This window comes from Myxocyprinus asiaticus, chromosome 7 (genome assembly GCF_019703515.2).
Source record: "Myxocyprinus asiaticus isolate MX2 ecotype Aquarium Trade chromosome 7, UBuf_Myxa_2, whole genome shotgun sequence".
In the NCBI taxonomy this organism is placed as follows: Eukaryota; Metazoa; Chordata; class Actinopteri; order Cypriniformes; family Catostomidae; genus Myxocyprinus; species Myxocyprinus asiaticus.
Window position 1 is genome coordinate 41,553,277 of NC_059350.1, and position 12,359 is coordinate 41,565,635.

The 12,359-nt window shown below is 35.2% G+C and overlaps 1 protein-coding gene across 12 annotated transcripts in view; it reads left to right on the forward strand.

Annotated features, from left to right (window-relative positions):
* Positions 1 to 12,098, forward strand: part of LOC127443398 (calcium/calmodulin-dependent protein kinase type II delta 2 chain-like) — a 56,701-nt gene extending 44,603 nt beyond the window's left edge. For 4 of the 12 annotated variants that reach the window (XM_051701967.1, XM_051701968.1, XM_051701964.1 and 1 more), the window contains 7 exons: positions 1,797 to 1,845; positions 2,163 to 2,261; positions 4,531 to 4,551; positions 4,986 to 5,061; positions 5,409 to 5,503; positions 10,135 to 10,363; positions 10,590 to 12,098. In XM_051701967.1, coding sequence (XP_051557927.1) covers positions 1,797 to 1,845; positions 2,163 to 2,261; positions 4,531 to 4,551; positions 4,986 to 5,061; positions 5,409 to 5,503; positions 10,135 to 10,363; positions 10,590 to 10,593 — 573 coding nt within the window. In that variant the 3' untranslated portion in view covers positions 10,594 to 12,098. Of the gene's footprint in view, positions 1 to 1,796; positions 1,846 to 2,162; positions 2,262 to 4,530; positions 4,552 to 4,985; positions 5,062 to 5,408; positions 5,504 to 10,134; positions 10,368 to 10,589 lie in introns of those variants that run through there. The other 8 variants (XM_051701974.1, XM_051701975.1, XM_051701971.1 and 5 more) reach the window with 4 other exon arrangements.
* Positions 12,099 to 12,359: the final 261 nt, after the last annotated feature.

Genomic DNA, 12,359 nt, shown 5'->3' on the forward strand with positions numbered 1-12,359 from the left:
CCAGGTGAAAAGGTTCTATATAGAACTTTTTAGGGGTTCCCAACATGGAATCGTAACATTTGGTTTTTGTTTAGTTTTTACATTTAGTTTTTACCAGAAGAACATTTAATGGATATGTGAAATAAATAGTTCATATACTGTAGATACTATATCACTAAGAAAGTGAAATAACCATATAAAACACATTTAAGTATTAATTAAAGCATTGTTTACAACAACACAAGCAATACATGACACAATTCATAGCCTTTAAATGGTGATTTTGGGCTGTGCCTCCTCAGTGGTCTTGACCTTCTTGACTTAAAACAATACAGTGTCATGATTTTGGTATAATCTGTTCATTTTTTAGTCAATTCATTGTACAAAAAATATTTTTAAATATTTCCTAAAGTCACCAGAGAATTTTTTTTTTGTCTAGCTTTGCCCCAAAATTGGCATGCCCCACATGATTTCCCCCCATTAAAAATGGAACAAATCATTAAATTGTGACTCCCAGGAAATCCATATAATTTAGACTTTTATGATGTGAAGGCAAGTAAATAATCTAACTTGTAGTGTTGACAACATTTGTCAAGCTCAACCTTCAGCCCTGTTATTTTAGAAAAATATATAAAATATTTTTCTTTAATTTATTGTAGATATAAGTTAATAAATAATAAGTCCCAGCTAGCTAGCCCCTATTAAAGGGATAGTTCACCCAAAAATGAAAATTCTCTCACCAGACTTTCTTTCTTCTGCAGAAAACAAATTAAGATTTTTAGAAGATTATTACAGCTCTGTAAGTCCATAAAATGCAAGTGAATGGTGACCAGACCTTTCAAGCTCCAAAAATCACATAAAGGCAGCATAAAAGTAATCCATACGACTCTAGAGGTTAAATCTATATCTTTAGAAGAGATTTAATAGGTGTGGGTGAGAAACAGGTCAATGTTTAAGTATTTTTTACTATAAATCTTGACTTTCACTTTCACATTCTGAAAGTGAAAGTGGAGAATCATAGTAAAAAATTATTTAAATATTGATCTGTTTCTCACCTAAAGCAACTGCATCGCTTCAGATGACATATTAAACCACTGGAGTCGTATGCATTACTTTTGTGCTGCCTTTATGTGGTTTTTGGAACTTGAAAGGTCTGGTCACCATTCACTTGCATTGAAAGGACCTACAGAGATGAAACATTCTTCTAAAAATCTTTGTTTGTGTTCTGCGGAAGAAAGAAAGTCATACACATCTGGGATGGCATGAGGGTGAGTAAATTATGAGAGAATTTACATTTTTTGGTAAATTATTCATTTAAGTGATCTAGCTTAGTTTAAATCTGCAACCCTGTTACTTGTAACCTTGCTACCCTTCTGTTGTTTAAATATATATATATATATATATATATATATATATATATATATATATATATATATATATATTGTATAATTTTTTAAGTGTAGAAATAAAAAGATAATTTATTGTTATTAAACAACTGTGATTTAATTGTGGTTTATTTGTTATTTATCTTCTAAAATAATTCTATTTTTATTTTAAAAATCATTTGTATATAAATTCGTATAATGTGTATATAAAATAAAATAAAATATTATTAATACGATTTTTATTCATTTTTTTTTATATTTTTTATGTTTATTTAATGTTGTTGCTTTAAAAAAATATATATATATATATATATATACAAAATATCAATGTCCCAACTTTTGGTAACAGGGTTGCAAAAATTGTAAACCTTGTATACTCTATTTTGTACCATTTATGGAAAGTGACATATAGATTCTTCCATATTTCTACAGGAATCTACAGAGAGTGCCAACACTACTATCGAGGACGAGGACCTTAAAGGTAAAACTCAGCACCTCTCAGCCCGTGTGTCTGTCTGTAGATGTGCCGTTTGCCTCTGTTTCCCCTCCTAAGTACCTATCCCATTTGTGCTTCTCCTCAATCATCTGTACACTCCTCCTTATTTATTTCTTCCCCACCCAGTATTTACTCAAAACCCATTGTTGACCACTCCACACTCTCCTCCCCTCCATCCCTTGTTCGTTCCCTGCTTCAGGGCATCTGTTGCAGTTTTTCTTGTCGAGTGTGCTATTTGAAATGCCTTCTTTTTCGTTTGTCTTGCTCCTGTTGTTTCTTCCTCTCATTGGTTTGATATACAGCCAGACGCTTTGGAAACCTCAGCATTAATTCAATCTGGCAACCAGCGGTCCACCCGCAAAACTGCGAGCCCAAGCAGGTGCCCAACTCCTCGGTGCTGAGTAAGTCCGTAATGGGCAGGAGAGAAAAATCACCCCGTTCCTCCCCTAACGTCGTTCAAATGCTTCGACCCCCCTTGTATGAACGAGAGGCCCCTCAGTTACTAAAATCTAACCTGTTAAGGATATTCTTCATTCCTCATCAATGCTCGGAACATTTTAATCCACCCAGCTGTTCTATCAGACACACGTTTGTGTAGCCCTGTTCCTTCATGGGCTGCAGCTGTGCATTTTAGGATTTTGCAAGCCCAAGAAGTACAACATCATCAAGTTCTCTGTGACTATTATAGTAGTTTTAGAAGGAATATCCAAATCTAATCCAGATTAGCATTTCAAATTTTTTATTTCTTTTAATGAGTTTAAATGCATGCAGAAAAGCACCCCATAAAAAAAAAAAAAAAAAACGCAATCTATGAAGGAAGGGGGGGATACAGATGTGTGTAGCATGTGTTGGAAAAGCCTGATGGATTAAAAGAAAATCCCTGAATTAATATAGAGATGCTCGAGTAAATGGGAAAATATATTTTAAGTGTATAGACAATGTGCTCTACATGAAAAGACACTCTCGCTTTGTCTCAAATGCCCTCTCTGTGTGGCAGAACCATCATTTGCCCTTAGAGCTCTCATTCTTGGCAGAAAAATCCTTTGAATGCCCATCAGCTCTCTGAAAGTGCTAGAGACCTTTCGGTTGCACCACAAGTCACCTCAAGAGACCCAGCTAAAGCTGCCTTTTAATGAAAAGACTGCTCAGTTGACATTTTGACCCCATATCCTAGGACTTGATTCTGCTTTGTCCTGTACTGCACCCAACATTCCTTATAAGGAGAGACATATTGTACAAGGAGTGTGTTTGCTTCAGAATCCTGCCTGAGAGCCTGATGTTTGCTCTTCCTATTTAGAATCCCCTACCACCAAAATAGCCTCATTTATGCATATTCAAAGTTGGTAATATTTAACCAATAGAAACTATTTGAATTTGTTAAAGCTCCATTATATGGAATGGACCTAAACCAGTATCGAATACAATACACTTTTTTTCAACGTCAGATTCAGTATTTCTGTTATACATAATATTAATGTTGACATTACCATATGATAAAATGCATTTGATATACAAAAAGTGATTAATCCTATTTGTAAAATGTGTTTATTTTATTGTTTTCATGTGTTTTTCTCACTTGAAAATGTTTTTTAGACATTTTTGAAATCCAGGTTGGTGAATCTCACAAAAACATGTCCAGGTCATATTTTGCCCCAAGATCAGAAGACATAAAAAATATTTTGGATAAAGAAAATAAAGCAGATTTTTGGGACCACTGAGATGCATTTTTGCATTATTTCCACGACAATTAAGCACATTCTCATAATTATATGCAAAAATTAAAAATACAATAAAATAAAATACAAATTATAATAATTTAACAAGTATTAAAAATCTGGATGATGACACAATTATTTTGTATTGTTTTTATTCAAATCAGCATAAATCAAATTTAACACAACACAAGCTACCATGATGGATATCTTTAAGAACTTTATAATTTAATACATTTTATATACAGAGGTATTTGCATTACAATCTTAATTGTCTTGAAAATAATGTCATGCAAAAAATTCTTAATGATCCTAAAAACTGGCTTTGTTTTATTTATTCTTTATGCAAAATAAATATTTTTTTTTCTTTTGATTTTGGAGTGAAATATGAGCCAGACATTGCTTGACAGTTCTCATGAAATTTGCCGGAGATCATCTTAAGAAACACAGAGGAAACTGTGTTTCCAGAGACACTAACAGCTGCATTATGCTGGATAATGAAAATGATGTTGAAAAAAGGTCAAAGGCCCCATGTTACACAGCATGTCTATTGTAAGAGAGAGCAAGCATTATATGGAATGCTTTTCTGAAGAAAAGTAAAGTCCTCTTTTTAAAAGCCGCAAACCCTTTTCCATCTCATTTGTCATTCAGTGCCTTCCGGGCGAAAGACATCAGATAGAAAACGTATCCATTCCTTTTTTTCTTTTCACTTATTAATTTGCAGACACTATAAACTTAGTGCTGTAGAATGAGTGATTTAATGATCTAATTAAGAATTCACATTAAATTAACTGTTAAATATTAAAAGTACAAAGGACATTTAACGTCTTTTTGCCCGGTGGGCTGGAATTATTGTCATCATCAGTAGATGTAGATACATTGCACTAGTTTTATTTGGTGCTTTTATAAGAAATTGCCTTTTTGACCAATTATGAGCCATGTCTTTACTGTCCCTTAGCTTGCCAAGTTATCAATAAAGGTAATTTAAACTTTAATACTTTGAATGAAAGTGTTGCCTGTGATTTCCTACCAGTAAACACTACTCATTCTAAAATCAATGTAGACAAGTAGGAATTCTGGAATATACTTTCCTTTAGGTGCCCATTGTATAACAAGTGGAAAATGTTTATCTTATAATAAATGAATAAACAAAATTGCATATAGCCATGATATAATATTCAAACAACTTCTTAGCAAGTCAGTAATGACCAAAAATAAGCTATAAATGTTCTCTGTAAATCTTTGATTTTTTTTCTGGTACTTTCTAAACAAACGTTTGCATTTTGTGGATTGCATAAATTCGGACACCTAAAACAAAGTGTTGAAATTAAATGGGTTGTTGATTAATAATTTGGATTGTCATGGTGTGAGGGTCGCTGACTCACACGCTAGATGCGTCTCTGTGTGTTTCAGCTCGTAAGCAGGAGATCATAAAGGTGACCGAGCAGCTGATTGAATCCATCAACAACGGCGACTTTGAGGTTTACGCGTGAGTGAACACACGGACCCGTCTCTATGACAACCACAGCACCTCTTAAGAACACTGATGCATTGCTTTATTTTCTCTTGATTACGGAGATTACATTTAATGGTCACCTGTCTTCATCACAACAGGTGCTCCGTCTATAATTAGAACCAAGCCTCACTTTGTTACAGCTTTTGATTGGCAGACAGGGATCCAAAGAAATTCATATAGTCAAGTTAACTACCACATACTGTATGTTCCCAGAATGCAGTGTTGATTTTTGATATTCCAATAATGGAATGCTCCTGGTGCTTTTGTACTATATTTGTTAACCACAAAACTAAACTTTTAGCTTCATTTTTTTCTCACAGAAAGATTTGCGACCCTGGTCTGACTTCTTTTGAGCCGGAGGCATTGGGAAACCTGGTGGAGGGGCATGATTTCCACAGGTTCTACTTTGAGAACGGTATCTAGATCAATAATGTAACCTTTTCACACTCAGAACCAGTGCCAGAAATGAACTTTCTTGGTAACACTTTACAATAAGGTTCCATTCATTAACATTAGTTTATGCATTAGTTATCATGAACAAACAATGAACTATATATTTTTGACATCATTTATTAATCTTTGTTAATGTTAGTTCATAAAAATACTATTGTTCATTGTTAGTTCATAGTGCATTAAAGATACACTATGTAACTTTTAGCCCTCTAACAGTTGAAGCATAAAACTGCAAGTTACTTGCGGAGGAACATACATTCATGCTTATATTTACATGAGTTGTGATTAGCACTGGTCTTCTGATGGATTAATCTCATGGTTTGAGCGAGGATTTGGGAGATTACCTGCAAAGCGTAGTCACAATGAGCTATTTTCATGTCGATTTTATGTTATTCGCTTAAAAATGTATAACCGATATATTACTTACTTTGAGGAAGATAAACAACACTCTTAATTATATTTTAATATGATTACTAAAGTGTTTTATCCACAACACAATACACATTAATGTTTGTATTGTACTACACATATTATATTAAGAGGTGAAACTTGTGAAATGGCTGATATGAGCAAGTAGGTATAGCTGCAGGCCTGAGACCTCCAAATGGGGGTTGGCAGCAACTCCAAAATGGGGCTTCACTTCCACTCATGGTAAGGTTAGGGAAAGGGTTAGGTTAGGGGCTCCCTGTATCTTCAGTGGCAGTTTGGAGCTCACGCCCCTTTTTGGAGCAATGCCTGCAACTATATCCTTCTCAATAAAATTGAAGACAATTTTTATATTACAGTCTACAGCCTCAGTTGACCATGCAAGTGAACGTCATACTACAATAGTAGGTCTATGCACTGTAAACAGACTGTAATATAAAAATGCAAAGCAAAGATTTCATAATGATTAAATACTTTATTGAACATGAAAATAATACTTACACACATTTAGAGACACGATTTGGGAATCTCGAAACTGTCAGAACCAGAAGTCATGAATATTAGTAAATATGTAACAGCAACATCACTGAAAAAAACGGTACACATGAGTAATGTTCGATTCATTAAAGCATGACATATGATATAAGCTTCAACATCCCTACCAGAAAACATATCCAAGCAGGATAGCAGGTAAACAACTTTGCCAAAACAGTTAAAAAACTGTAAAATTCATTAGGAAAGTGATATTACTTCCGCTGCTGTCCTGACTCCTGAAACTGCGACTGGTTTGACTGAACAGCTATTGCTGTCACACTCGCTTCTCATGACACAGCCGGCCCGGATCTTCTTTCTCAGCTTATGGATGTGATGTAAACATGCAAGGACGAATGACATATGCCTGCGATTTCATGCCAAATCCAACCCAACGGCTCAAATTCCTTCAAAATAAAAATCATTATTGTAGGTTCACTGTAGTGAATCGGGATATGGTTTTTTTTAACATGGATTTTTTATGTACACACTTAATAATGAACTTTTGTTAATTGTAACCAAAAAGAAAAAAGAAATCTTACATAGTCCAGCTTTAACTAATGTTAACAAATACAACTTTTGATTTAAAAAATGTATTACTGTATGTTAAAATCAACATTGACTAAGATTAATAAATGCTTATTAAGTATCGTTCATTGTTAGTTTGTGTTACCTAATGTTAACAAATGGAACCTTATTGTAAAGTGTTACCACATTCTTTCTAAAGGGTTAGTTCACCAAAAAAATTTTAGGGACTGACAGCTTCAGTCACTATTTACTGTACTCATTCTATTAAAAGATGCACTGAAAGTGAATGTTGACGAAAGCTGTCCCTAACATTCTGCCTGACATCTTTTGTGTCCCATGGAAGAAAGAATTAAAATTTTAGGGTGAACTATCTCTTTAAGGGGAAGTATTTGCCCATGGAAAACATTTACAGGGGCATTTTATACCTTTCATGAGGGTTGTTGTTTTTTTTAACCATATAAAGCCAGTGTGTCATCCTGTTACAGTATGTCAAATACCTCAGTTGAATAAGTTATGGACATTTACTAAAATCAAATCAACGTCATGTACAAAAGTAGCTCTAAATAATGCTCAAGATGTCATAACACTATCAATGCCGAGCTAGACAGCATTTTAAATTATTGGCCGAAATAAGGTCTATATCAGATTATAATTTTTTTGTATTGTCATGTTAGATCTTGATGTAATTGATGTTTCAAAATTGTACTATTATTTTTTATAAAAAATGATATATTAGCTGCAGATTCCACAACACTTACCACTGAGACAGTAAGTACAGGTAACTGTATATCTGTACAGGTCACTACAGTCTCTGCAGAGGCACTAAACCCATTACAAGATATCCTAGAATTAAATATTACACTCAACATTTATTTTTTTTTTTTCAATTTCATAACAAATTTCCATCAAATTTAAAATATATATACAGTACTGTGCAAAAGTTTTAGGCACTTGGGAAAAATGTTGCATAGTGAGGATGTCTTCAAAAATAATGCCATAAATAGTTTTCATTTATCAATTAACATCATACAAAGTCCAGTAAACATAAAAAAAGCTAAATCAATATTTGGTGTGACCACCTTTGCCTTCAAAACAGCACCAATTCTCCTAGGTACACATGGATACAGTTTTTTTTTTTTTTTGGTTGTTGGCAGATAGGATGTTCAAAGCTTCTTGGAGAATCCACCACAGTTCTTCTATCTATTTAGGCTGTCTCAATTGCTTCTGTCTCTTAATGTAATCCCAGACTGACTCGATGTTCAGTGGGGAGCTCTGTTGGGATAATTGTTCATCTGTTGCAGGGCTCCCTGTTCTTCTATTCTATTCTATTTGCAAAAGAAATATTTGGGAGTCTAAAATGTATATTTCCTATTGACACACTAAAGCTGAAAATATAAATAACCATCTTAAGACAAATGTTTTTGTTAAACATCTTATGTGCCTAAGACTTTTGCACAGTACTATGTATACACTATATTGCCAAAAGTATTCGCTCACCCATCCAAATAATTGAATTCAGGTGTTCCAATCACTTCCATGGCCACAGGTGTATAAAATGAAGCACCTAGGCATGCAGACTGCTTCTACAAACATTTGTGAAAGAATGGGCCGCTCTCAGGAGCTCAGTGAATTCCAGCGTGGTACTGTGGTAGGATGCCACCTGTGCAACAAGTCCAGTCATGAAATTTCCTCGCTACTAAATATTCTACAGTCAACTGTCAGTGGTATTATAACAAAGTGGAAGCGAATGGGAATGACAGAAACTCAGCCACGAAGTGGTAGGCCATGTAAAATGACAGAGCGGGGTCAGCGGATGCTGAGGCGCATAGTGCGCAGAGGTCGCCAACTTTCTGCAGAGTCAATCGCTACAGACCTCCAAAGGTCATGTGGCCTTCAGATTAGCTCAAGAACAGTGCGTAGAGAGCTTCATGGAATGGGTTTCCATGGCCGAGCAGCTGCATCCAAGCCATACATCACCAAGTGCAATGCAAAGCGTCGGATGCAGTGGTGTAAAGCACGCTGCCACTGGACTCTAGAGCAGTGAGACGCGTTCTCTGGAGTGACGAATCACGCTTCTCCATCTGGCAATCTGATGGTCGAGTCTGGGTTTGGCGGTTGCCAGGAGAACGGTACATGTCTGACTGCATTGTGCCAACTGTGAAGTTTGGTGGAGGGGGGATTATGGTGTGGGGTTGTTTTTAGGAGCTGGGCTTGGCCCCTTAGTGCCAGTGAAAGGAACTCTGAATGCTTCAGCATACCAAGAGATTTTGGACAATTCCATGCTCCCAACTTTGTGGGAACAGTTTGGGGATGGCCCCTTCCTGTTCCAACATGACTGCGCACCAGTGCACAAAGCAAGGTCCATAAAGACATGGATGAGCGAGTTTATGTGGAAGAACTTGACTGGCCTGCACAGAGTCCTGACCTCAACCCGATAGAGGACCTTTGGGATGAATTAGAGCGAAGACTGGGAGCCAGGCCTTCTCGTCCAACATCAGTGTCTGACCTCACAAATGCGCTTCTGGAAGAATGGTCAAAAATTCCCATAAACACACTCCTAAACCTTGTGGAAAGCCTTCCCAGAAGAGTTGAAGCTGTTATAGCTGCAAAGGGTGGGCCGACGTCATATTAAACCCTATGGATTAAGAATGGGATGTCATTTAAGTTCATATGCGTCTAAAGGCAGATGAGCGAATACTTTTGGCAATATAGTGTATATATATATATATATATATTATATACATTATTATTATTTATTTATTTTTGTTAAAGATTAAACAGTTGCATTTTATGGAAATTTGTTATGAACTTGAAATAGGCTAAAATATTTTTTTTGAGTGTAGGAAATATATAAAATAATAAACAGCACATTACAACAACAAAGGCACTCTTTATGAGGGCATTTTCAGAGTTTTTTCATATCTGGAGCATTTTTGTCACTTTTGGTGGCAGTTTTGCCTCAAGTCCTTGATAATATGTGACCCCGCTGAGAACAATATCTAGCAAAATAACTTAATATATAAATAAAATCCTACTTTATTGATTTTAAGAATAAGCAGTATTTCCTTACATTCTTGCCACATCTAGTCTGCCTTTATTTCTCTTTAGCACTGTCCAAAGGTAATAAACCTGTCCACACGATCCTGCTGAACCCTCACGTGCACCTGATCGGGGAGGACGCGGCATGTATTGCGTACATACGTCTCACCCAGTACATGGATGCAGGCGGTATGCCACGCACCATGCAATCAGAGGAGACTCGTGTCTGGCACCGCCGAGATGGCAAGTGGCTGAACATTCACTTCCATCGCTCTGGAGCACCCAGCGTGCCCATCAAGTAAGACTTATAGACCATCTCAACTATTTAAAGGGATAAATCATTTAATTCAATAATGACTCTCTAATTCAAATCATACAGTGGATACAGTATGATTCATAGTGGCTTTGCTGGGCATAATAATGATTTGACAGTTAGAACATGAATTATAGCTATTTATTATTATGCCTATTCCTATGTTGCTTTAATGTTTAGTAATGTGTCTTTGTCTGTGTATATTTTGTAGTTAATGGAATATTAAGCTTCAGTTTTTCCCCATCGAGGAGAAACCATCAGCAAAAACCCAAATGTCTGTCAGTCAAGCTGGAGGCGTGTCTCCTAAGCCACACCTGCTTTCCAACAACCACGCCCTTTCCCCTTCCTCTCTGAGGGTCGTTTACATGTTATCGCACATGGACCAGAGCGTTCAAATGTTTTGCTAAAGGTCATCACCTACACCAAAACCAGTGGGCCATTCGCATATATGGACATTATTAAAAGGAGTGTATTTTTAACATTTTATTTCCTATTTCTTTTTTTAAGCTGTTTTTGGTATGCATTTTAAATGTATAGATATGTAAAGAGAATCACCTTACAGTCTGTACTGTATTTTTATGTCTATTTATGTGTGTGCAATATATCACATTTTGAACGATAAGAATGTTAATATTGAGCTTGCTATTGTTCTGGTGATGTACATATGTCGTGATCATTCAGATAAAAAAATTATAAAATAAAAAGCAAAAAAAAAAAAAAAAAACTTTTAAAAAAACTTTTAAAACTACGTACTTTAAATTCTGGCTCACAGCAAAATTGAACATTTTAGTAAATGCTGTCAAAAAGCTTTGTTTGTATTTGCTAGCTTACAATGTTTGGCTCTTTAAACATTCCGATTTACTTTCTATGATTTACAAGAATTGCAGCATACTAATACGGACTGTGTGTTTACCTTTATGTCATAGAATATGAGAAAAAAACTGATATAAAAGAGAATGTAGCATATATGATACATCAAGCTGACAAGCATTGACTAATGCATGGAGGACTATATTTTGTATGACCATGATATTCTGTTATTTTTTTCTCTTGTTTATGTTGTGTAATTCATGGTTTCCTTATCAAAATGTTTGTTTTTATTTCTATCAATATCATAAAGATCAGTTAATGTAATGATGATAGTGACCATCATCATTATGACCCAACATATCTAGAACTATCACCCTATACCTTTAGATGTAATGTAGCTTAATTTTCCTATATTGAGTGGCTGTGAAAATATTATCCTTTGACTTTATATCATGGCTGTATGAGAAAAGAAACATAAGTAGCTTATGAGAAACTACATGTATCATGTTCACGCATATTTGTGCTTTATATTTTTCCGGACATTATTTTGCCAATGGAAAGAAGAGAGAACGTGAGCTGATCCTGAGTTTCAAGCATGCACACTGCCCCTAGTGGCCACATTGCGTCTGTGCGCCACTCAATTGGAAGATGATGCAATAGAGGGTGATGTCAGAATGGAATGGTCTTCCTCGAGGAAAAACCTCACCACTACTGGACTATGCCAACACTATATACGTTCCATTTTTTCATTTTCCTTTTTTCTTTTCTTAAGAAGACATTTCCTCTGCTGATACTTACAGAAACTTCAAAGCCAATACGAGGATGTGAAATATATAATATGTTGCCATGGTGGCGCTAGCAAATCAACATATTTAATGAAAAATACAATAAAGGTGTGATATGTACTGTATTTACAATGTCATGAGTCAGCTTTCTCTAAAAAAAAACCTAATTATCTTATGCAGTGTTGTTTCTAAAACAAGATCAATCAAATTGATCTTGTTTTAAGGATTTTTAGATCCAAGGAAAACAATACAAAAATTATTATCAAGAATATGATTTTTGGCCTAATATCAAAGGTCTTTCTAGAGAAAAGAAATTATGATCTAACGTGAATTTTCTTGATAAAAAAAATATGATCGTCCCTGGTAACGTGCATGTAAAATGGCTA